The sequence below is a fragment of the Sceloporus undulatus genome, chromosome 7 (genome assembly GCF_019175285.1).
Source record: "Sceloporus undulatus isolate JIND9_A2432 ecotype Alabama chromosome 7, SceUnd_v1.1, whole genome shotgun sequence".
Classification (NCBI taxonomy): domain Eukaryota; kingdom Metazoa; phylum Chordata; class Lepidosauria; order Squamata; family Phrynosomatidae; genus Sceloporus; species Sceloporus undulatus.
The window spans coordinates 4,290,733-4,315,917 of NC_056528.1; the positions used below are offsets into that span (position 1 = coordinate 4,290,733).

General features: G+C 44.4%; 1 protein-coding gene across 4 annotated transcripts in view; it reads left to right on the forward strand.

Moving 5' to 3' along the window:
- The window catches only part of AGRN (agrin), a 268,660-nt gene that overhangs the window by 13,365 nt on the left and 230,110 nt on the right, over window positions 1–25,185 (forward strand). For all 4 annotated transcript variants that reach the window (XM_042479221.1, XM_042479223.1, XM_042479222.1 and 1 more), the window contains exon 2: window positions 3,019–3,280. In XM_042479221.1, coding sequence (XP_042335155.1) covers window positions 3,019–3,280 — 262 coding nt within the window. The remainder of the gene's footprint in view (window positions 1–3,018; window positions 3,281–25,185) is intronic.

Here is a 25,185-nt window from a genome sequence, read left to right on the forward strand (position 1 = left end):
TCCAGGTGGGGCCTGACCAAAGCAGAATAGAGTGGCACTATGACTTCCCTTGATCTAAACACTATACTTCTATTGATGCAGCCTAAAATCGCATTGGCCTTGTTAGCTGCCGCATTGCACTGTTGACTCATGTTCAACTTGTGGTCTACTTGGACTCCAAGATCCCTTTCACATAGAGTATCTTTGAGCCAGGTCCTATATTTGTGCAATTCATTTCTCTGCCCTAAGTGCATGTTGAATTTCATTTTGTTAGCTGTGGCCCAGCTTTCTAGCCTATTGCTGTCATCTTCAGGGGCCAATATTAAATTTCTTGCAACCGTCCCGTTCTTCCCACATCGGACTTGGCCTGAGCTTTCCAGCTCCTAGCTCATTCCACAACTGCTCCCCATCTTCCCATCTTAAAATTAGCAATGATATCGAGCGGATTCCATACAAATGCATATGCGGTACCACCATTTTTACTTCGAGACAAGTTCCTTCAAGCTACTCCAGCATAATATTCTCTCTTTTTTAAAAAACCAGAATTTGCACTAGATAGCTGGAAGCCTTTAACTCGATTTGAGGTGAACCAAAGACCGTTTTCCTCTGCCTTGGAGCTCAGTAAATAGTTTCTTCCTTTTTGAAGACCCAGTTTGTCTTTCTTCTTGGTTCTTCTTTCTGGAAGGGGCCAGAGTTCACCACCGGAGACCTATTTGGATCTAGCTCTGTCTTATTAGTCGGTGGAGCTACTCCTTCCGCAAAAAAGTTTCTTCTCCCTTTCTGCCTTGTCTACAGGAGCCTTCTGGCTGCTGCGCCGTTTTAATTGGGAACCAGTTTCTGAAGTCCTCATTCCTTAGAAGCTAAAGCTTGTGCATGGCCAGAGGTTACCTTTCCCTCCCTTAACGGTCTATCCAGAACTTAGAAAATGATACTTTTTCAGACTAGCTTCACTAGCTTTGGGATACTGGGAGCTATAATCACGCAAAACGACTTTGTTTTTTGCATCTCATTTGGCTGTGTCCATCTCTTCCCCTTCTTACATGGAGGATGGCAACTCCTATCATCTGTCAGTCTTTTGCATCCTGAGACTACTGGCACCTCTTTACTGCAGCTAAACATAACCTTTTGAGTCTCTTCCCTCCTGTGTGGAAAGTTGGCTTAGTCGCACCGAGGCAAGGACCTTATACCTTCTTGGATATCACTGAGGCCCACACACATCAGATCCTTCTTACAGTTTGGTTTGGTGGCCTCTGCTCTTCCTTTCTGAGTTGTCAAAGGTCTGGTCAGGGGGATACATGGTGGTCTTTGTGCCCAAATGTAGCGTGAGCCTACAATGTGTCTATGGACAGAAGCAAAAGGGTCTGTAGGCCTGGTTGTTGAGCTCTGTCAAGCCGTTTCCCACTTATGGTGGCCCTATCATGGGGGTTTCTTGGAGAGATTGCTGCAAAAGAGGTTCCTTCCTCTGGGGCTGAGAAGTCACCCAGTGGGTTTCCATCATGGCCAAGTGGGAATTTGAACCCTGGTCTCCCAGTGTCACAGGCCAAGACTCAAAACTATTATACCATGCTGGCTCCAACACGGGGCTGGAGGTGGCATCAGACAAAGAAGGGCTTGGCTCACGCTTTTGCCTCTCTGGTCTCCGCAGAGCTTGGAAAAGTTAATTTCTTTGAATCTCAACTCGAAGAGTCAGCCAACATGCATGCATGCAAGTATAGGTACCGCAGTGCGCTTTGGAAAGAGATTGCTGTCTCTTGTGGCACCATTTCCCATAAGAGCGGTCCATTGCTGATGTATGCATTTATTTAAAGCAATTTTAGCTGCCGTTTCAGTTCCAAGAGACTCACTCTTAGAGCACTTCCAAAGACTAGATTTTTCAAAAAGCAGACAGGGCTGGGAACCATTCAGTTCTCCAGACGTTACTAAACTGTATCTCCCATCAGCCTTAGCCGAGGGATGCTGGGAGTTGCAATTCTACAACTACATACTTTCCACCTCTGATTTAGGGCCCATTTGAACTACACAGCAATATGATTCCATTTTAACTGACATGGCTGCTTCATTGAATCTTGGGATTTGCAGTGTAGGAAGGGATGTTTGGAATACTTAGCAAGGGAGCTCAAGTGCCTTAACCAAACTATGCATCCCAGGATACCAGAGGATGCAGTCATGATAGTTGAAGTGCTAAAAGTAGGTAGCATGGCAGTCTGACTCAAAAGGAGAAAGAAAAATGCAGCTCTGGGAGCTAGCTAAATAATAAGTAGGTTATAAATTATGTTCGAAGTTGGCTAACGGAAAGAGCCAGCTTAATTCAATTTATTTTGGTACCTAAAGTGATTGACTTGCATTGGAATCCCAGCATAAATGTTCTCTCCGGAATTAAGTTATCGATTAAGGTATCCATCAATTAAATGAATGCTGAAGAGTCAAGAATTTGTGCGTTAGCCGGTTGGCTCTTTACTCAGAGCCTAGTTGGATTTTGGCAAAAGGACTTCTTAGTTTTTATAAGTCTCCCAGGGTTGGGGGAATGACAAGGGATCCAGTGAAGAAATCATGTACCTAGTTCTTAAATTCACCCCCCGGCGTTTTAGTAAGTGCAAATGGCTGACCGAATCCTAATGGTAGTTGTATGGGTATGGTGCCCTTCAGTGAGAGGTAGACTGCCTCTGAAGTTGGAGGTTCTCTGTAGCCAGGCTAGCCTCATCCTCTTCCATGGTTTAATTCCCCTTTAAAGACTTCCCCACTAACAGCCTTGCCTGCATTTTGTTTGGGGACAAAGGAGGATCTAAATCAGGAGGCTGCTTGGCAAGAGCAGATTTTGGGAGGGGAAGAGGTTTTTAAAAGTGAGCAAATGAGTCTTGAGGGAGAGACAAATCCAAGGCGGCGTGAACCAAAATAGCAAATTCCTTTGTCACCTTGCCTTCTGGCTGCATCATTTTGTGGCTTCTTGCAGGGTAGCTAATGAAATTAACTTCCCTGGGGAGTATTTCTGTAAGCTGATGTTACCTGTTAATAATACACGGTCTCCTTTTATTTCTCCAGGTACGGGTCTGGAGGTACCTGAAAGGCAAGGAGGTTGTGACTCATGAAATCCTCTTGGATGGTGGGAACAAAGTGGTGATCGGGGGCTTTGGGGACCCCATGATCTGTGACAACCAGGTGTCCACAGGAGACACACGGATTTTCTTTGTGAATCCCGCCCCACACTACATGTGGCCTGCTCACAAGAATGAACTGATGCTCAACTCCAGCCTCATGCGGATTACTCTGCGTAACCTGGAAGAAGTGGAACACTGTGTGGAAGGTAGGTCCGGCATGCTTTTTGTTATACAACGTCCTGCTCCAACACTTGAACACAACTTCTTCCAAAGTGCATTGGACTAAAACGATCATCACTCCATTCCAGGTTGGACATTGACCATCAAACTGATGTAGACAGGTTCACAGCTGGACTTGGCTTTTGGGGACTGTTGCTCCCAGAAAGGATTCTGGGAGCTGTAGTCCTTCAAAGTAACTTCCTCAAGTTTTGGGCCAGGGGTGTGTACATATGTCTCTGTGCAGAGGAGCTGCAGTGATATATATCTAACACAGGTGTGATGCTTTGCTGGGCATTTGTGAAAACCAGGCTATGGATTCAGTGCTGTGCATCCTGAAAGACTGTAGTTTCTTCATGGCATGGGTAAGGCTAGCACTAAGGAAGGCAGAGCTATGGCAAGCAAGCAATGTGGGTCTCTTATCACTTGTGCTACTTTTGGCTGAGGGGAACAGGTTAGTTAACCTTTGGGTATAGGGTGTGTTTGTCTATTGGTCCCAAAATCCTTTGGATTTGGTGAAACATCTGGAAGCAGTCCTGGTCATTGGTTGCTGTATTTGTATACCATGCACAGTTTTGTCTTTAATCCAGGATTTGATGTTTAATCTAGAAGATGATCATGCAAATCATAGTTCTGGTTTCTGTTTCTTTCTCTTTACTTTTGTTAGCCCCTGTTTCACATTGGACAATTGGAAAAATAAGCCCGAAATAAGTCCCATTTCTGAGTTTAGATATAGCACGAAGCCACCATTTGAACATGCATCTCGGGAAGTCAGTCATCAGCCAGGGCTTCAAAGTGTGTCTTGTAGGTGGCCAACAAACTACGGTTTCTTTGTGAAAATGGGTTCCGATGCAACAACAAGTTGCAATTCAACGAAATACAACCTGGCTTACATTTGGTGTGAATAGGCCATTGGCTCTATGCATTTATTTGTTCATTGGACTTTCTCTATGGACTGGAATTTGGCTTGGGAACATAAAGCAGTGGGTGTGCATATGTGTATGAGAGATTGAGAGAATGCTTTTTGACATGAAAGAAAGGCTGTGGCGATTTAATGATACCTCTGTGTTGTGATGCAGTATACCTCCAAATAACAGTTGCTTTGTGGGAGGGAGAAGGCTGTTGTTTTCATGCTCTGTTTGAGATTGTTGTGGGGATTTTATAGACGGGGATGGACAGTTACTTTAGAAAATGCAAAGTTTCCTTAGCCCATTTCATTCATTCATAGGCCTGTTACAGACTGCCAAAATAAAGCTGCTTCGGGTCTCTTTGGAGGTATGCTATTTAAATGACGCATGGATCCTAAGAGTCCGGAGGTCGCGCCAAAGCCTCACTCCATTCCTAAGCACTGGAGTGCAGCTTTGGTGAAGCTTCCAGATTCTTAGGGTGCATGCATCATTTAAACAGCATACCTCCAAAGAGACCCCAAGCAGCTTTATTTTGGCAGTCTGTAACAGACATACATTCATTTAATGAATTTATACCCCACCTTTCTCCTGAATGGGAGAATTAACATGATTTCAAATAAGGTTTCAGCCTAAGCAGAGCAGTAGAAAATATGAAGTCTTGGAGATGTCTCATCCAAAGGGTTTGCATGAGTCGGGACGGTTAACAACAACAGCACAAGAGCTGAAAGCAGCTACCTTGGAGGCTTCCTCCCATATCCTCAGCAAACAGACCCTTGAAGCTTCAGAAGCAATTATTTCGATCCATCATAGATGTTGTAGTTGATGTGTGCCTTCAACTCCCTTGGAGGATGATGGAGTCACCTTCTTTGGAGGTCTTTAAAGAGAGGCTGGATGGCCATCAGTCAATGGTGCTTGGACTGTGTCTTCCTGCATGGCTGGGAGTTGGACTGGATGGCCCTTGAGGTCTCTTCCAACTCTAGGATTCTATGATTCAGATTGTTTCCAACTTTTGGCAACCCTAAGGTGACCCTTTCATTTTCGTGGCAAGATTTGTTCAGAGGCAATTTTGTCTTTGCCTTCCCGCTGAGACTGAGAATATGTCACGGACCTAGTGGGCTTCCATGGCTGAGCAGGGATTTGAACCCTGGTCTCCCAGAGTGCCAGTGCAATGCTCAAGCAACTACCCAAGCCAGTGTGGGTGAAAAGGTTATGCTTTTAGAGTACATCTTCCAGCTTGGAAGGTCTGGGAGGTATCATCCAACAAAGAAGCCTTTCCACGCTCTGGTGAGGATGCTGGATGAGGTGGAGGAGCACTTGGTCTGATCTGGCAGGTGGGTCTTACGGTGTTTGAGATGTGTGTTGGGGGTGTCTCCTTCTCTGATAAATCCTGTGTTGCTCAGGAATGTGTGTGGGTTTGCGTTGGACTTTTTGCTGTGCCTACCTTAGGGCTGCCGCATTGATTTTTGCAGGTGTTTGCAAACAAAGCCCCCTCTGATGGCATCTCCGCCTGGGCTTTGAATCTGGCCCAAGGAGCAGGTGAACAAATAATTCGGAAGAGCGCTAGAATCCCGTTCGAGGCAGCAAACAAACTTTCCAGCTGGTTTCCCTCTTTCAGTCCCCCATCTCTGTCTTTCTGGGGCCTCCAAAGGGGGAGAAGGAGCCAGTCGAGAAAGAAAAGATGACTGGCATTTGAAGCTTTTCGGTTACAAAGAAGGAGGGAACCAGGGGGATCTCCAGATGCAACTGCAACCCCCAGCAGGGCCAATGATGAGGAATGCTGGGTATTGCAGTCCAACATCTAGAGGACTAAGACTCTGGAAGACAAATCCACCTTGTCCAGTGCTTTCTTGTTCTCTGATGCATTTCAGCAATTTTCTCTTAGGCTGAAGATAGATGAAGGCACAAGCAGAGAAGGGAGTGAGTGAGCAAAGGGCTCTTTAACCTTTCCTTTCCCAAGAGGATTTTTGTTTGTAAGAAATTGCTTGTGAGTGTCTAGTCTCCCATTCAAAAGATTTGTGAGCAGGGGCTTCTGCATTACAGAAATACCTTCAAGTCATTTTTGACTTACAGCGATTCTAAGGCAACCCTAAGACTCTTCTTGGCAAGCTTTGTTCAGGGGTGGTTTGCCTTTGCCTTCCTCCGAGGCTGAGAGAGTGTGGCTTGTCCAAGGACAGTGGTTTCCATGGCTGAACAGGGATTTGAACCCTGGTTTCTAGACGCACAGTCTGACGCTCATAGCACTACATTATTACATACAGTCTTCACCTGTGAAACATTGGAGAGGGTACGCATGCTGTCCTATGGCCATCTTTGCTGCAATTTCGTGGCAAAGCCTTCGCCTTCACAATCTCAGTTGTGCTATATTTCTTCCAGCGAGAAATGTTTTCTTCATTTGTCTGCTGACAAATGAGGGGCGAACCCTTTTAAAAACTGGCATTTTATGCTCCTTATGCCACGGAAATTCGGCGATACCATTTGCCGATGGCTTTGGCTGGTGCGTAATACCCAGAGATGATTTTTATCAGTACCTTCCATTGAAATATAGCCCACAGCACCTGGTGTTTGTTAATGGGAGACTGCCAACGGATGCCAGGTGCTGAAGGCTAGATTTCGGAGGAAGGCATAACTCTGTGCAAAGCTCAATGAAACACAGTAAGTCAATAGGGGACTCGAAGACACATACACACCTACATAGGGTTCTGGAGTGTGTGAAATCGGCCCCCAGAGCTCCTAAATTTTTCCACTCTTGGCATTGAGAAGCGGATAATGAAAATAATACCAACAATGTGATAAAAAATACGAGTATAATAGAATCGGTAAACAGAACAGTTGCTCAGTAAATAGATAAGCCAATGGTTTTGGTTCACTACTTAACATCAGTTTATGAGGCTTCGGTTTCTTTTTTATGGCTCTTGTCTAAACCTGCTTATCTGAGAGTGAACCCCATTGGAATCAATAGGGATTGCTTCTCGTCTTTGGGATGGGTCCAGCTTTGGACTTCCTTCTTCTTACTCTAATGTCCAGAATGTGATATATAAGTTGGAATATGTTAATGCAACCAATATCACTAGGTACCCCTCCCCTGACATCTTTTAAAATGCTATCTTCATTTTGTCTTGTCTTGTTTTTCATTTTAGTTTGGATGTAAGAACTCTGGGGGATATTCATTTGCATGAGAATGCAAACATCAAAGCGGAATAAACAGCTACATTTGGCCCTCCATATCCACGGATTCGGCATCCATGGATTCCACCCTCCATGGCTTGAAACTATTCCAAAAAGATCCAAAGGAAAACAAACCACAGACCTTAATTTTTCCATTTTATAGCTTTTGGTGGCGTTTTCAGGCTCTGTGGCCATGTTCTAGAAGAGTTTATTCCTGATGTTTCGCCAGCATCTGTGGCTGGCATCTGCAAAGAATGCTGGCATGGAAGAGAGTTGGGTATATATACTGTTGGTTGTGAAGAACCCAGAGAAGCCACAGAAGCATCATCTTCTCTGAAGATGCCAGCCACAGATGCTGGCGAAACATCAGATAAAAACTCTTCTGGAACATGGCCACCAAAACCACCAAAACCCACCAAAACCTATGGATGCTGGCCATCAAAGCCTTCGACTTCACATTACCATTTTATATTAAGGGATACATTCTACTATGTTGCTGTATATAATGAGACTTGAACCTCCGTGGAGTTTGGTGTTCTCACTTTGTGTCCTGGAACCAAACCCCAGTAATATGAAGGTCCACTATACAATAGGAACAATAGTATTATGCTTTACAGTGGAGAACAAAATTATAATACTGTCACTTGCGCAGATGCATAATGCACATCGTTTTAAAGAAGAGTTTCTATGTTCCCCAATGTAGCAGTAACTATTAAAGCTTAGGATCGAATTTCAGTAGCTTTTAACAATTTCTCCCCATGGATGTGTTTTGGACTTCAACTTCCAGAGGTCCAAGCCAGTATGGCTGATGCTCGGGGATTCTGGCAGACCAGAGGTTTAAGAACCACTGCTTTATAGGACCTTGTAACAAGCAGTTTGAATTGTGCCTCCAAACAAATGAGATTGCAAAATAAGATCTTGGAAATCATGGAAGCTGATGATTCTTAAGCCATTAAACATTTGGGAAAACTTAGGTATATGTGCCTGCCCTTTGGCACTTTAGCATTTGAGAATGCTAAAATCTCCCTCTCTAAACGGCAGATCTCAGAATTCGATTGGATGTAACCATGGCGTTAAAGTGGAATCAGAGAGTGCATCTACGCTGTAGAAATAATGCAGTTTGATGCCACTTTAAGTGCTGTAGCTGCATCTGATGCAATCCTGGGGTTTGTAGTTTTGCAAGGTCTTTAGCCTTCACTGCCAAAGTCTGGTGGTGCATCACAAAACTAGAAATCCCAGGGTTCTCTTGGATGGAGCCATGGCAGTCAAAGTGGTGTAGATGCCCCCATAGTGTTGTAACTGTGTAGTATGAAAGGGCTGTGGGTTTCTTGTGTGTAGTGTAGGTGTGGCTGGCTCTGGATTGACCTTTGGGAGGAAGGAAGTGGAGATGAGGAGGAGTATCACTTTGCAGAGGAGGGAAGTTGGCTTTCATCCCAGTAGAGCAATCTCCTCCATTCATTCCTTAGTGCAGTTGACTCAGCCGCGTTCCCTCTTAGTCATGCGGACCTTGAATCGAGCCAGATAAGTGGTATACTTTGTTGTCTTTGGGATCAGATGCCTTTCGAGGCATTGGCCTGACCTCCCATTGCACTCAAATGTGACCCAAGAACCTACTTGAGGATGGGTTTGTGGAGTTGGCTTGATTCTTATTAGCAAGTTCACCAAGGGTCACCAGCCGATGTGGGAAAATCCACCCATCTTCCCTTGGCAATTCGACGGCCTCCATCCTTGAACACTTTCTACCACATGTCTCTCGTTCATGAGGTCAATATAAGTTGAAGCCAACTTGATGACAAATAGCAACCAACCATGGGAGACACATAGAAAGAGGTATGTGGCCAGTCAGGAGGCCATTTCACATTACATGTTGAATTCCTATGGAATCGTAGGATGTGCGGTTGAACGTTCTCAACAAGAGAGTTAGTGCTTCCCCAAACTACTGTATACACTTGACTATAATATATTTGACTCATGTCAAAGGCAGCTTTTGGGGCCAAAACTATGGATTTTGATATGATACGATTTTGATAAGTCGATGGTAAAACTTAGGGGCGTGTAACAAAGGATCTAAAGGATGAAGGAAAGGAAAACAGTGCCAAAGAACTTAGAAAATTCTAGCAGGCAAAACTGTGCGCATACTAAAGACTGGATGGATAAGAGAATGGAGGGGGATCAGTGCTTCCATGACAGGTTATGCTCTTGCCTTTCACAAGGGGTTGAAGAGTTAAAGTACAGTACTTATATTGACCCATGGATAAGTCGACTCAGGTTTTATACATGCATTAAAGTACAGTACTTACATTGACCCATGGATAAGTCGACTCAGGTTTTTTGGGTCAGTTTTTCGACTAACATTTCTAGACTTATACATCAGTATGTATATGCAGCATATATCTCCGGATTCTCTAGGATGTTGCCATGTCAGATAAAGTAGAATTGTAGGTGTGAAAAAGGCCCTGAGTTCTAATGTTGGGTCTTCTCAGTTCAAGGCTGATGCTCTCTCCGTTTGCTCACACTGATCCTCTTGGAATGTGGTTACTGTGCATGGCTTTATGTGCACTGGTTGTGTGCGTCTCTGTTTTCCTTTAGTGTTTCCACTTTATTTATTTGCTCTCTTCCTGCCTGTTCTCTTCTTTCTTTTCATCCTCCTTTTCTTCGTTCCCCGCACAAGGTCTCTTAACACTGAGAAGGCTTTGTTCTTGTAGACCGGCCCGTGCAAAATTTCCCTTTCAGCATCCTTAAAAGAGCTTGTAAGCATCTCCTGGAGGGTGGCTCTTAGCAAGGAAATCGCTGGCATGCAGGCCATCGCTGGGTGAATCCGGGGTCCGGTTATTTCCCATGCTCCTGGCTCTTAAGGGAACGCCACCATCTCTGGAAAAAAGTCCTCCTCCTTTTCTTTCTTAATCCTTCCTTGGGCTTTTGTGGCGGGTTTGAGGCAAGAGCGAGAGAGAGGGCCTTGTGTTTCTTGAAATGTGTGTTTTTGTGGTCCTTTTTTATTTCCCTTTGGCGCAAACCGGCCCGAAGAAAGCTTCAGCTTGGAGAGGCTGAGAAAGTTGGCCAACGGCTGTGAAAATGGCAGTTGCAACTGTGAGGAGCTCCTGCTGGAAAGGATTCAGGAGCTCCAACCTGTTGGGTTTTTATTTTTGTAGTATTCATTTCTAAAATTTATTGGTCACCCCTGAGCTCTTTCTTGGCTGTCGGGGCGACGAGCAATGAAAGGAAACCAAATCGGAAATCTACAAACAAAAAACCCACCCCAAAACAAAACGGCGCAATAAAGCAGTTGGGGGAAAGCAGTCATCTGCGAAGAAAGCAGCCGAGGCTGAAACAGCCATTTGGAAAATATAACTGCTTAAAAATATAAGCGTGGGAGAGTCGCCTTTTTGGACCGACAACATGCAGAAAACACCAGCTAGCATTGCTGCTTATTGGTCATTTGAGGTTGAGGAATGTTGGTAGAGTAATGGGAAACCATGAGTGAAACATCCCTCAACAAGAACAAATATATAAGAACAAAGGTAGGAAGAAAAGAGTGTAAAGGAATGGAAGGAATGATTGAGAAGAGGATGATAAAATGGAGAGATACTGGAATGGATAAGATATGAACTAGATGGTAATAGTGTGAAAGTTAAAAAGTTGGAAAGATGAAGGTATCTGAGACCATTACCCTCCATCTGCCTAGTGCAGTGATGGCGAACCTATGGCACGCGTGCCAGAGGTGGCACTCAGAGTCCTCTCTGTGGGCACATGTGCCGTCGCCCCAGCACAGAGTTTGCCAGAGTTTGTTACTAGAAAGCCAGAGGGACATGGCACTTTGCAATAAATAAGTGGGTTTTGGGTTGCAGTTTGGGCACTTGGCCTCTTAAAGGTTCACCATCACTGGCCTAGTGGGTCCTGTCCCACCATCTTCTCTAGGCTTCAGAGATGTAGAACCTGATATTTCTAAGCAACGGAGATGCTTCTGGCATTTTCTCATGCTTGGCAGGAATGCTCTGAACTGTATCGGGGAATCCTCCTTCTAAGCAACGGAGGTAGTCAATTCAAGGTGGCATGGGATGGAGGAATAGCAGAAGCCCCATGGCGTTTCCTCTCTGTGGAATAGAGGAACAGTAGGCAAATGTTCAAGGAGGGGATTCCTGGAATATGGAGCCACAGGTGAGAAAGGATGGAGCCGAGACAAGGATGAGAAGATCCTTGGTTGAGTAAGAAGTCTAGAGTTTCTAGAATACAGACCCTAAGATGGCTGGTAAAAAGGAGTGGAGAAGAAGGTCCTGACACTTGGGGTCTGACCCTGAGATCCACAAACCAAAACAGCAATGATGTTACTAATCCTATATAAATCATATATGCAACTCTTTGCCCTTCTCCATTGCAAAGGGCCATACTGAAGCTTAAAGCAGAGTTCTACATTGCTGTCCTACTTTGCTGACCCTGTGCCCATGTCCCTTCTTTCTTCTCTGCAGTCTCCGGGATGGTTTGTAAATCCCTTGGGGCAGGGACTCATCTCCTTTTTCTTTGAGAAGTGCCATTATAGCTACATTATGAAGATGAAATGAGACAAGATCCATCCTGGTTTCAAAAGAGAGAGAACCAGATGCATTGGTTGACTGCTTGGCCCTGCTTAGTTAGCCTCTCGGTTGGCATATTGGCCACATGTTTCTGAGCTGGTCTTTGCAAACATAAATGCCACAACAGCAGTGGGGGATCTTTGGCTCTCCAGATGTGTTGTACCAAAAGTCTCTGAGTTGACCATATTGGTAGAGAGGCCTCTGGGAGTTGAAGATCAAACCATCTGGAGAGCAAAATGAAAACGGAGGTTTTCAAGGTACAGAGATTCTGTGCTTGTACAGGACGCATGTGCAATGATGTTATGAAATTGCATAGCTTTACTGAAATCCAAAGCTTGGAAAACTCAACTTGTTGAATCACAACACCCAGAGTCCCCACAGGCCATGCAGTTCTGGGCGTTGTAGTCCAAAACCCTCTCCAAAGCGCATGGTTTGATCGGATTCTGCCTTCCCGTGACCCCAAAGTGGACTTGGCTTGGCGCATTTATAAACATAACAAAGAGATATCTCTGGTTAATGACCCATAGTCCGATGTCTAATGTTCTCCTTGACCTGAGAGGCTTGGGATATAGTCCCCATCCAATTGGGAAGCTTTCTCGTCATTGTGGAAGATGTTGCAAGCCCCAGTTGGCTCTGAGCCCTGTCCTTCTGACATCCTTGCAACATTCTCGATTGCTCAACAACGGGGGAATGAAAAGATAATTTATTTATGGCATTTATGCTCCCCTCTGTGGTTGGAAAGGCTGCAGGTGGCTTACATATATGTGGATCTTTTTCTTCTTGTTGTTAAAGAAGAGACATGTTAAAATCTAGAACAATGCAACCCCAAAGGAAAAGGAGGTGGGGTGGGTAAAGGAAAACAGGAACGCTCACGTATTTGGTTGGTTTTATGGATTCTGAGCATGAGGGAATGACTGAAGGGTACTAGTTGCAGAGCCAGATAACCAACCCAATCCCTCTGGCAAACCCACAAACAAAGCATGGAAATAAACACCCTCCTCATGCTATTATATTACGGTATATTCAAAGTTATACTGCCTCTGAAGCTCTGTGCTTCCGTTCTTTTACTGTCTGGTGAGATCTGAATAATGCTTTTTGGTGGTCAGTTCTTAAGCGTGTTGGATTTTATCCTCTTTCCTACTCTATATCTCCTTGAACCGATGTTCTTCTTATGTGCAGAATAATTCATAAACTTAGTTTTTTGTGGCCATGTTCTAGACGAGTTTATTCCTGACGTTTCACTTGCATCTGTGGCTGGCACCTTTAGAGAATGCATCCTCTGAAGATGCCAGCCATAGATGCCGGCGAAACGTCAGGAATAAACTCTTCTAGAACATGGCTGCATAGCCCAAAAAGCCCACAAAAAATTATGGATGACGGCCATGAAAGCCTTTGACTTCACAAATTCATAAACCGCTCCCTCCCAAATATTCCCTTGAAATTGTAGAAAACAGGACATTGTCTTATTATGACTGATGGAGTTGGAAATGTCTCTGTTCAAGTTCAAGAAAGTAACTTTTCCAGGATCTGATGGGGACTGAACAGAATTGGAACTTGTGTAGGAGGGAGGGAGCTGTCTGCCTCTTGCAATGCCTTCCTACTGTTGCGCATGGAATTTTATTCTCTTTCTCTATTGGGACCAGCAGCAAAGTCTTCTCTCCTTAATGGTCCAGATGTCTTTTTGTTTATATTTATATTTTATCCTTACAACTCCTCCTTTTCTTCTCTCCATCTCCCCCTCTTCTATCCCGGCCTGATGCAGTCTGTCAAGGCACTTTGTCTAGAGATCCATATGCGACTTCTGTTTTGAGAAGCAAACCCACAATGTTAACAATCCACGGGGATGGGGCCACGGGGTCATCACTGCTGTGCAGAAGATTGGGTTGTGTGTGTATGTGTGTGTGTTTGTGTGGGAGAAATCTTGGCCACATCTGGTCCTCTCTCTTTTGAAGCCAGGATGGATCTTCTCTCTTTTTGGCCTCTGACTTCCGAAATGCCTTTGGCTTACTGGCCTCTAGACTTTTCCAGCTGTCTGCACTCCTGCTAATATTACCATATATACTCGACTATAAGTCGACCTCATGTATAAGTTGAGGGCAAGTTTTGGGGCCAAAATGATGGATTTTGATATGACCTGTCAATAAGTCGAGGGTAAAACTTAGGGGCATATAACAAAGGATCTAAAGGATGAAGCAAAGCAAAACAGTGTCAAAGAACTTACAAAACTGCAGCAGTGTTCACTCTTAAAATATGATGCATGAGAGAGTAGAGGATGCTGATGCTTCCAGGACAGATTATACTCTTATCTTTCACCAGCGGATGGTTCCTTCCTTTAAAGAAGAGTTAAGATACAGTACTTACATTGACCTGTAGATAAGTCAACTCAGCTGTGTTTTGACTTGTGGCTGAAACGATACTAGTATTGGGGCCAGTTGGGCCTCCATAGGGAGAGTATTCCACAACTGGGGTGCCACTGCAGAGAAGGCTGTCTCTCATGTCTTTCCATAGTATGTTATCATTACTGGAGGAACACAGAGGAGGACCCCTCCAATAGACCCCAGTTCTCAGGCAGACAAATATAGGGAGAGGCACTTCTTCATGCAGTTATGGACCAAGCAGATTTCTTACATGAGAATCCCAGCTTCTTTCTTTTGCACAAGAGGCTTTGAAAATTGCTCACCTGGCATGTATCTTTAGGCAGTGGGGAAAAAACAGTTTTGCTTCAGTTTCTGGATGACAGACCGTTTCAAAACAGATTTGCATGGAGAATGGAGATGTATGGTTTTCTCTACTGCTGCTGTGCAACTAATGCATGCCCCAAAGTTGCTTTTTGGATTACAGCTCCCAGAATCTCCCACCCGGCAGAGTGGAATATGTGGAGAGTTGTAGCGGTCTGGAAAGGTACCTGTTCCCTGGCTCTGAGCATAGTGCAACCTCATAGAATCGTAGAGTTGGAAGAGACCCCAAGGGCCATCCATTCCAACCCCATTCTGTCATGCAGGAACTCTCAATCAAAGCATCCCTGACAGTTGGCCATCCAGCCTCTGTTTAAAGACCTCCCCAACCTATGGCTCTTCAGATGTGTTGTACTACAAACCCCATCTTCCCTGGCAGTGGGGTGATGGGGTGTTGTCCATCTGGAAAGCTCCTGTTTGTGGGAGGCTTGTGTAGTGACCAAGAGAGGATGTGCTATGAACAAGGCACCTTTTTCAGCTTTCACACAAGCTGCTGTCTCACAACCTCCAGCCACTAATTGGAAGCACAACGTTGGATTCCTTTCAAAGGTTTGTTGAAAAGGTTACTGAGATAATCCCTGACTCCAAATGAGACACCTTGCGTGAACAATTGGCGGAAGAGCTTTCCGTGCCGAAAGGTTACTCTTTTAAATTGCGCATGGGGCTGATTATCAAGGCAACTTTGAAAATAATTATTGAATCGGAGCTGTGTCTTTTTTCCTAATACGTTGACTTGCATGACTTAATCAACCCTTCTTTTCTTCATCCAGTTGAAGAGCACATGGACCCTACTTGACAGACCTGTTTTGTGTCGGTTTCTGGAACGATGGCTAAGATCCAGAATCGAGAGACATCAATGCGACACAACAGCACCTCTGCTCTTCATGTCCTCACATCCACCTTTGAAGCTGCAACAGTGGTCCTCTAGAGGACCTGGAGGATGGTGCTGTTGCTGTGCATGATCCAGCTGTGGGAACATAGATGGACACTGTTTCTCTGTGCTCCCCCCCATGCTCTCCACTGGCCATAAAACGGCTGTCTTGGGATGGAAACACTGCTTCAGAGGAGGATTTGGGGGGCAGTGATGTTTCATGGTTGGTAGAGAATTCCAACCTCTACAGTAAGGATAGTTATCTGCAAAATTAACACTTCATACATTACATGATGCGCATGTGTTTGATTTAGGAAATTTGAGGGTTGGAAAGCATTTCTATATACAGTCACTCTTCCATTTCTCCGGACTTCAGATCTGCGTCAGTTGCATATACGTGAATGGGGAACAGAGGGTGAAACAATGGGGCACGCACCTGTATCCACCCACTGGAGCATGCCCCCATTCAAGCCAATGGGGCTTGAATATATGCGCATTTCCATTTTCATGTGTGTGTTTCCAGAACGGATCATCATGAAAACGGAGGGACAATTGTATAGACTGAATGTAATGATGATCACTCCATAGCCTGTATTTTAGGGTTTGGGCCCTTCCTAAATCAGACAGATGCGCATCATGTAATGTATGAAGCGTTAACTTTGCGGAGCGATACATGGCTAGGTGAACTGAAATCAGTGGTTTCATTTGTTATTTAGGTCGAACGCCATGCTCTCTGAAACAGTAACATTTCCAAGCTTTGGTTTTTGATAGCATTCCTGTTGCCAAAGCCCATCCTCCTGTGGTTGTGGCAGGTACCACTCCCATGCGGCCATGAGTATCAAAATAGGTGTGCGCCTGTTTAACGAAAGATGAGACTGTTAAACTGCTGGATTTGCTGCGAGACAAAATTCAGGCCCCTATTTGTATTACTGGCCTGTGAAATATTTAATCACTTTAATTTGGCGATCTCATTGTTTTTGTGATCAATTATACTCTTTTAAACTGATGGCCTTTGGCTAACTAATAAACCCCAGTGTTCACTATTAATCCCCCCCTCTCAAATTAGGGAAAGATACTGGAAAGAAAAGAAATGCAGCAGTGGTCCATGCATTAAGCTGCCGGGAGAAACGTCACATGCCGTTGCCTTAGTTTCTTTGCGCTCTCCGAAATTGTGAAATGAATTCCTACCCAGCCGTTCCCCCCCCAGGTCACCACTCTTGCCTTGCCATGCTTTTTGTCGCTTGAGTGGGTGGATGATGCAGAGGTGCTTGAGATGGCAGGGAGACATTCACATTCTCATTTCTTACAGTGTAGCATTGAGAGCCAGCTCAGCTAGTCCTCGGAATGAATGGTAAAATGTTTCAGAGGAAAATGGGCCATTGGAAGGGAATGGCTTTTTAAAAAAATCAGGGTTTTGGAGTGGCTTTATAGGCTTTTTCGAGAACAATGAACCATAGGCCTTGATAGAAAGACCCAGGAACATAGAGTATGTAAAGAGATCTTGTTGCACCTTTGAGACTAATTGAAAGAAAGAATTTTGCGGCATGAGCTTTCGGAGAGTAAAATATACTTTCTTAGGTGCTTTTGGTGGAGTGGAAGTCAGGGACAGACATACAGTATATATGCCATAGGTATGTGAGAATGCCTATTCAGATTCAAATTCCTTTGGGGATGGAAATGAATACAGTGAGCCCTTGGCATCCATTGGGTTTGGTCCCAGGACCCTCAATGGATATCAAAATCCATAGTAGTGTAGTGAAATGGTGTCCTTTCTATAAAATGGCAAAATCAAACTTTACTTTTTGGAATTTATACATTTTTAAAATATTTTCAAGCCGTGGATACTTGAATTCGTGGGTACGGAGGGCTGATTGATGTCATGATTCATAAGAACCAATGTGGTCTGAATGTTGGACTTGGACTCTGGGGCACCAAGGTTCAAATCCCACTTGGCCTGGGTGGCCTTTGGCAAGTCACACTCTCTCAGCCTCAGAGGAAAGCAGTGCAAAACTCCTTCTGGGCAAACTTTGCAAAACCGGAACCTAGAGATGATCCCTTGTAAGGTCAATAGGGGCAGCCCCTGGTGATATCAGTAAGCATGCCACATTATGCACCAACTACTGTTGCACAGAGTATGCCATTCAAATAAACCAATATCTGTATGCACACATTTTTCAAAGCAGTGTTCTTAAGCTGAGATTCTTCCTCTTTGCCCTGAGGACCAGACCTTGAGATCTAGGAGTCCTAATTTCTACTCAGACCAATTGAGTACCATTGAATGTATCCCCAGCATAACAATAGAGCAACACATTGTGGCTCATTCCTTCTTACAAGGATGCTGAGAGTTTCCTTTTGCAGATTGGGTCAACATTTGCCGAGTGAGAACTTCCAGTTCTTTGTTACAATTGTGTGGTCTCTCTTGTTACTTTTTTGGTTTTGCTATTGTTCAAATTGCATATCACAAGTAATTTTTTTGAAGACGAGGAGGCAGCTGCAAGTGGCTGACTTTGCAAATCCACCAAATGACATTGCAAACCCACCAAAAGTGGGTCCCTGACCTGCACACATTTGCATACCCCTGCTCTAGATGAACAACAAGTCCCAGAAACCCTAGTCAGCATAACCAGTTGTGAGGGATTGTGGGAGCTGAAGTCCAAAATAACTGGAGGACCGAAGTTCCTCCATTCCTGATTATTCAACCTGCCCTGCATTATCCTGTTTATTTTGCCCTCAATGTTGAAATGAAACTGTCATTCTGGTCAGAAAGAGGAGAGGTGCCATCTGTATCCTCCAACTGCCCCGATTTGGTAGGGATAGCCCTGGTTCATCCTCTACAGTCCCACTTTCTCCGCTGCCCTTAAAAAGTCCTGGTTTCTCTCTCCTCCTCCCACTTTCCTCCTTCATCGTGGCTCCCATCATTTGCTGCAAACGGAGTTCAGAGTACAGGATATGGTTGCAGTCAGTCTATTCAGCAGGAGGGATAAAAGGGTACAGAGTCTTGCCTTTCCTAAACTCAGTACATAAATTTTGTGTGTTCTTCCCTATGAATGTTTGCCCTCTTGTTCCCTGGCTGCACCCATTTGGCAGTCACATCTGTAAAACGTTGGAGGCTATGCCACCTTTTCTGTTGCCGCAAGCAAGTACAGTTACTCTAGAGAGTAAGATGCCAGCTTGAAATCCTCAGGAAAGCTAGGCACTTTGGCAAGATCCAGCCTGGACTTGTTTCTCTCAACCGTGCCCTGAAGCATAAGCTCAGGATTGGCTTGTTTGTCTTATTCAACATGCTTAAAAGGTAAAATGAAAAAGGAGGAAAAAACATATTTTCCAGATGACTTCCAGTCAGACCATGGTTTGCAATGAGGGCTCCTTCAGCAACAACAGCCATTTTCCATCAAAGCTTTTGCACCTTGCTGAACATGAGCGCAGAAGGTGTTGCATTGCTGCTTCCAGTCTGCATAAGAATTTTCCCCCCATAGCAATGATATCTATCAAGCTGATGAAGCGATAATTGCAGGGTTGGCTTCTGTTTCCTTTTGTGTCAATGAGGATAATAATAATTCTTGAATTCCTAGCCCTGGGGCAAGGTACCCATTTGAATGATTGGAATCAAGAACTCAAGAGGGTTTTCCATACCCACCCAGTCAACTTTATTCTCCAAGGGTTCAGCCAGAATCACATTTTCTGGTGGTACCTTATTATAGACACACACACACACACACACACACACACACTTGGGGGGCTTATGTACAAAGGTGCACCACCTTGTTGGAAGCCACCATGGTGTAGTGGTTTAAGTGTTGGCTCCAGATCCTGGGAGACTGGGGTTCAAATTGCTGCTTAGCCATGGAAACCCATTGAGTGACCATGGACAAGTCACTCTCAGCTTTAGAAGAAGGCAATGGCAACCCTCCTCTGAAGAAATGTTGCTGAGAAAACAAGCGTGCCATAGGGTTTTCATAAGCTGAAAAATGACTCGAAGTTACGCAATAGCAACAACTACTTCATACATGCTGGCACTGAATGCTACCGCTGCTGGATTTCGTTAAAAATTGCCCTTTCAGCATCATTCCCATCAGCCATTTTGGCCAGTTTTCAGTTTTTGTAGTTTTGGGAATGTATGGGTGGTGGTGGCTTGGAATGGGGAAGTAAACCTACATTCGTGTCCAGTTTGGGTTGCCTTGAGCCAGTTATCAGGCAAAAAACCACTTCAAAATTAACATAGTTTGGGGGGGGGGGAGAGGGCTTTGGGGATCACACTTAGGAGTCCTATGGCCTCCATATGTCTCAGGACCCACATTGTACCCACCTTTACCTTAGACTATTTCCTGCGCTTGATGGGTGCTCATCCACCCAACCTTCCTGTATTGTCATCTCCACATCTTGCTTGCGTTGCATAGACTGTAGCTGGACTCCCATCCACCAGGTGTTCATCATTCCTCCGACACGTGCAAAGGAGGTCCATTAGCTTAAGTGATCCCCAGCACTGGCTGTCCCTTTGCCTCTTTGATATGCAGCCAAGTTTGATTTAGTCCGTAGAGAAAAGGAATACGGCTTGGGAATCATGCAGAGTTGGACTTTCTTTTCTTTCTTTCTATCCCCCCCCCCCCCTCAGCCTTGTGCCAATGCACCAGGCATGGTTTTTCAAACGGCTTGGCGTCAGATGTCTTTGGGCTGCCTGTTGCAGCTTTGGCACCTGTTATGAGGAATTGGTTCAAGCTAGCAAAGAATAATAAAAACAAAATGAAAAACCTAAAGCCTCTCTACATGCGGCAAGGGAGATGTGGCAGTAAACGTCTGGACAGCATTGCGACAGAACTTGGTGCAAAATGGCTCTAGCTCCATGGTATAGCCCTCGCTTTCCAGGTTATAGTTCCCGGATTCAGTCCCTGGCATCTCCACATGTGTCTGGTAATGGCAAGTGCTCTCTTTGCCTTGCCTAGTGAATTCTAGTTCATCCTTCTAACATACTAATAGTGAAAGGTTTCCAGACCTATGAGGATGCTCCATTGGAGTGTGATGGATTCTCCTACTTTGGAGGTTTTTAAACAGAGGCTGGATGGCCAAGTCTTGTGAGTTCCAGCATGGCAGGAGGTTGGACTGAGTGGCTCTTGTGGCCTCCTCTACCTCTATGATTCTATATTTCCCAAAACAATTTTTCTTGGAGCTGACCTCTATAAAAGGAACATTCATGCATAGCTGACGCAGTAAGGTTTTCAAACTCTTGAATGATGGATGGACCATTGATTGATAGATGGTGAATGTTCACTTTCCCAACCTTTTTGCAACAGTAAAAGCATGCAGGATCCAACAATGATTCTCTGTTAAATACCATCTTATATGAAAGTAAGTTTTAAAAAATGTGTGTATCTATAACTGCCAAAAGTTATATGCTGTAACAGAGTCAACCACAAAGGAGTAGCCACTAAATACAGCCACTAAATACTTCCTGGGATGCATTTGCGTTCCCAAGAGTAAGGTGGGGTAAGGTAAGGAGCTGCAATTTCATTACTTCTCTCCACCTGCTTCAGGACAGTAAAAGCCTATTTTGGAAACAGGAACAAACCCAACACAGTTGAGAAATCTCAGGATTGTTGGAGCACTAATTTGGGGAGATTTTAATGGAAGCGAAGAGGGTTTTAGAAAAGTTTGCAGTTAGGCTCCTTTTCTCCATTTCCAGCAAACTTAACTGGGTTTCTTACTCTGTTGCACACGCTTTCTCGAATCTCTCTCTTTCTCCCTCTCCCCTTTGCTGAATTTCTTATGATTTCCTTCTTTTAAAAATGGCCAAGTGAGACCTCATTATAGACAACATGATTAGCATATTGTTTAACTGGAGTGCCTGCCATCATCTGTCTTCAAAGGGGGAAGTTGTAGAAAATGACCCAAGAAATATCCAAAGCGATTAATAAAGCTCTGCAGACGGTGTCTTGCCAAGATCATAAACACGGCTGAGGAAACAGCTGGCGGCTCTTGTGGGTGGAGGAAAGGCACTCTGGTTCCAGAGAGATAATTTGATTTAACTTCAATCCTTCATCTGTTTTTTTTCTCCCTTTGCAAAACCCAGGCGAACGGATAACCAGAAAGAGCTGCATCAGCTAATGCCGTTGCAACCGGTGCTTTGACCTGCTGCCAAGAGAATATTGACCAGTCGTCTAATTGGAGGCTGAGAAGCTGCAGGGGGTTCATGAGCCCCTTCCCGTCTTCTTTCCCCGTCTTGCACAGATTCTGTTTCTCATACTTTTTAAACACTGACTTGTGGCTTATGCTTCATCTCTATGTTGATACTAAGCATGGTTAGACCCAACACTGCAAACTCTGGAAAAGTATAACCATGGCTAGAGCCAGACTGCAGGCCCTGGCATTACATTAGAAACATAGGCCTGTTACAGACTGCCAAAATAAAGCTGCTTTGGGTCTCTTTGGAGGTATGCTATTTAAAGGATGCATGGGTCCTAAGAGTCCGGAGGTTGCACCAAAGCCACACTCCGTTCCTAAGCACTGGAGTGCAGGTTTGGTGCAGCTTCCGGATTGTTAGGATGCATGCATCATTTAAACAGCATACCTTCCAAAGAGACCCCAAGCAGCTTTATTTTGGCCGTCTGTAACAGGCCATAAAATCATAGAGATGGAAGAGACCACAAGGGTCATCCAGTCCAACCCCATTCTGCCATGCAGGAACTCACAGTCAAAGCGTCCCGCACGATGGCCATCCAGCCTCTGTTTAAAGACCTCCAAGGAAGGAGACTCCGCCAACTCCAAGGGAAAGTGTTCCACTGATGAACAGCCCTTACTGTCAGGACGTTCCTCCTAATGTTGAGGAATCTCTTTTCCTGTAGCTTGCATCCGTTGCTCCATGTACTATTCTCTGGAGCAGCAGAAAAGAAGCTTGCTCCATCTTCAATTGTGACGCCCTTCAAATACTTTTATGTCACCCCTTAAATGTCTCTTCTCCAGGCTAAACATCCCCAAGTCCCTAAGCCATTCCTCATAGGGCATGGTTTCCAGACCCTTCACCATTTTACTCACCCTCCTCTGGACACGCTCCAATTTGTCACCATGTGGACTGCAACCTGCAAGATATAAGCAAGTTTAGAAGTAGAACTGCAGTCTATAACTGTGGTTAGAAGCACTGCAAATTGAAGTATGGCATTCCCATGATTAATCCGAGACCTATGCACTTTTCTTGCTAACCATAGTTAATTCCATAAAACGTATGGAGAGAGGACAATAGGGACATGCTGGAAGGAGTGCCTCAGTCAATGGTATATTTACCATAGTTTTTTGTGGGTTTTTCGGGCTCTGTGGCCATGTTCTTGAAGAGTTTGTTCCTGACGTTTCACCAGCATCTGTGACTGGCATCTTCAGAGAAATATATTTACCCTTCTTAACCATGGTTAGATCATAAGGAACATTAACTCCAGCACCATGTTTAATATCCCTATACAGGATTTTGAGCACAGTGCAGTTATGGCGTAACGTCTAGCTTGCTCATGCGTTCTTTATTCCTGGTGAGCATAGAAAAATGGCATTTTGGACAACTCCCAGAATAGATCTCTATGCCTCTACAGATGGTTAAGAGGCAGTGGATCCACTTTTTGTTGAGCTTTGCTCCATCATGGTGCGCTGACACAGCCAGAATGCGTTGTCTCACCAAAAGCTTTAGCTGCACATTTCTCTGCCATCACTGAAACACAGTTAATCATTAGTGAGGATGAAAGAATTACTGTCAGCCTTCGTTCGGCTCACATTTTTTTTCTTTTCCTTGTTGCAAAATGGAATAATTCATAATCTCTGGAAAACATATGAATTGTGCAAGTCCACTGTCGCCTTGCTTGCCTCTTGGTCCTTAAATTCCTGGTTTTAAAACCGGTATTTGGAAGTACAGTTTAGTCATTTGGGTTAGTAACCATTGACTCATGAAGGGTTTTTGTTATCTATCATCAAGTGGGTTTGGACTGATGGCAACCTTAGGGATGAGTGATCGCCATGCGCCATGCGCCTGGTCAACTGCCCTGCTTAGGTCTTGAAAACACAAGACAATGCCTTCCTTGATTGAATCAATCTATCTGTAATCCAGTCTTCCTCTTTTTATGCCACCTCCCGCTTTTTCTCGCATGATCATCTTTTCCAGTTAATCTGCCATCGCATGATGTCTTCAAAAAGTGATAATTTCACTTTAGCCATTTTGGCTTCTAGGGAGATTTCAAGAAAGTCCAAACAAGGTTCAGAAAGTTCTGCTTGATCTGTGTGACCTGCTATGTTCCTTTTTGGGCCTAAATACCCTAAAGGGGGCTTTAAAAACTCTAAAGCAGTGGTTCCCAACCTTCCTAATGCCGCAACCCCTTAATACAGTTTCTCATGTTGTGGTGACCCAAAACCATGAAATTATTTTCATTGCTACTTCATAACTGTAATTAAATAGGTGTTTTCCAATGGTCTTAGGCGACCCCCCCATGAAAGAGTCATTCGACCCCCAAAGGGGTCCTGACCCACAGGTTGGGAACCACTGCCCTAAAGGTATTAGATCCTGTAGTTAGTACTAGGATGGGAGATCCTGGTTAGTATTTGGAGACCATCAAGGAATTCCAGATGCTGGAGGCTACATTTCAGAGGGAGGAATTGGCAAACCACCTCTGAATATTCCTTGCCTAAGAAAACCCTCTGAAATCCATTGGTCTGCCATATACCAACAGGTGACTTAAACATACATATACATATGCATATACATATACATATACATACATAGTCCCTTTTTGCAACTTGGGAGATGGTAGGGGATTGTCCCACATGGTTATAGTTGCTCATCCCATCTCTTGGGACTTGTTTCTTTAGTTAGTTAGCCAGCATTTTTCTTTAGTTAGTCTCAAAAGTTCTATGCATGTACAGTACATACTATTCTACAGACTAACCCGACTTGGTCTTTGAATTTTACTACTATATCCCATCCCTTGGTTTACTTTGTTTTCAGACTTTAAATGAAAGGCAACTCTAATGGTCGAGGGGCTTAAACAACTTTCCTGTGAGGAACGGCTACAACATTTGGGGACTGTTGAGCATTTTTTAAAAGGGAGAACTGAAAGAAGTGTATACAATTATACATAGTGTAAGGAAAGTGGACTGGAAGATGTTTTTGCCTTTCTCTTGTGATACTGGAATTCATAGGCATCCCCCAGTATATGGGTGTGTGTGTGTGTATAGATAGATAGATCCAGGACGTAGCCAAGGGGGGGGGGTTGGGGTCTGGACCCCCCCTTCCATTAGAAAAATGAATGGTGCGTGCTGCTGCGCCACTGCGCCCAAGCCCCATTATAATGGTGGCACTTAGTCTGGACCCCCCCTTCCTAAAATCCTGGCTACGTTCCTGGATAGATAGATAGATAGATAGATAGATAGATAGATAGATGGATAATTTTGTTTTATTTCCCATGAAAGTGACTAGTTAGTGGGAATCAGGACAGATGGAAGACTAAATTCTTCACCTAGTGCATATTTGATCCAGGGAATTTGCAGTCACAAGATGTTGCAACAGTCATCCACTTGGATGGCTTTGAAAGGGGATTGTACAAATCCAAGCAGGATAAGGCCTATCAATGGCTAGTAGTCAAAAGGGCAATTAAATACATTGACATTTCCCTCCAATATGGTAGC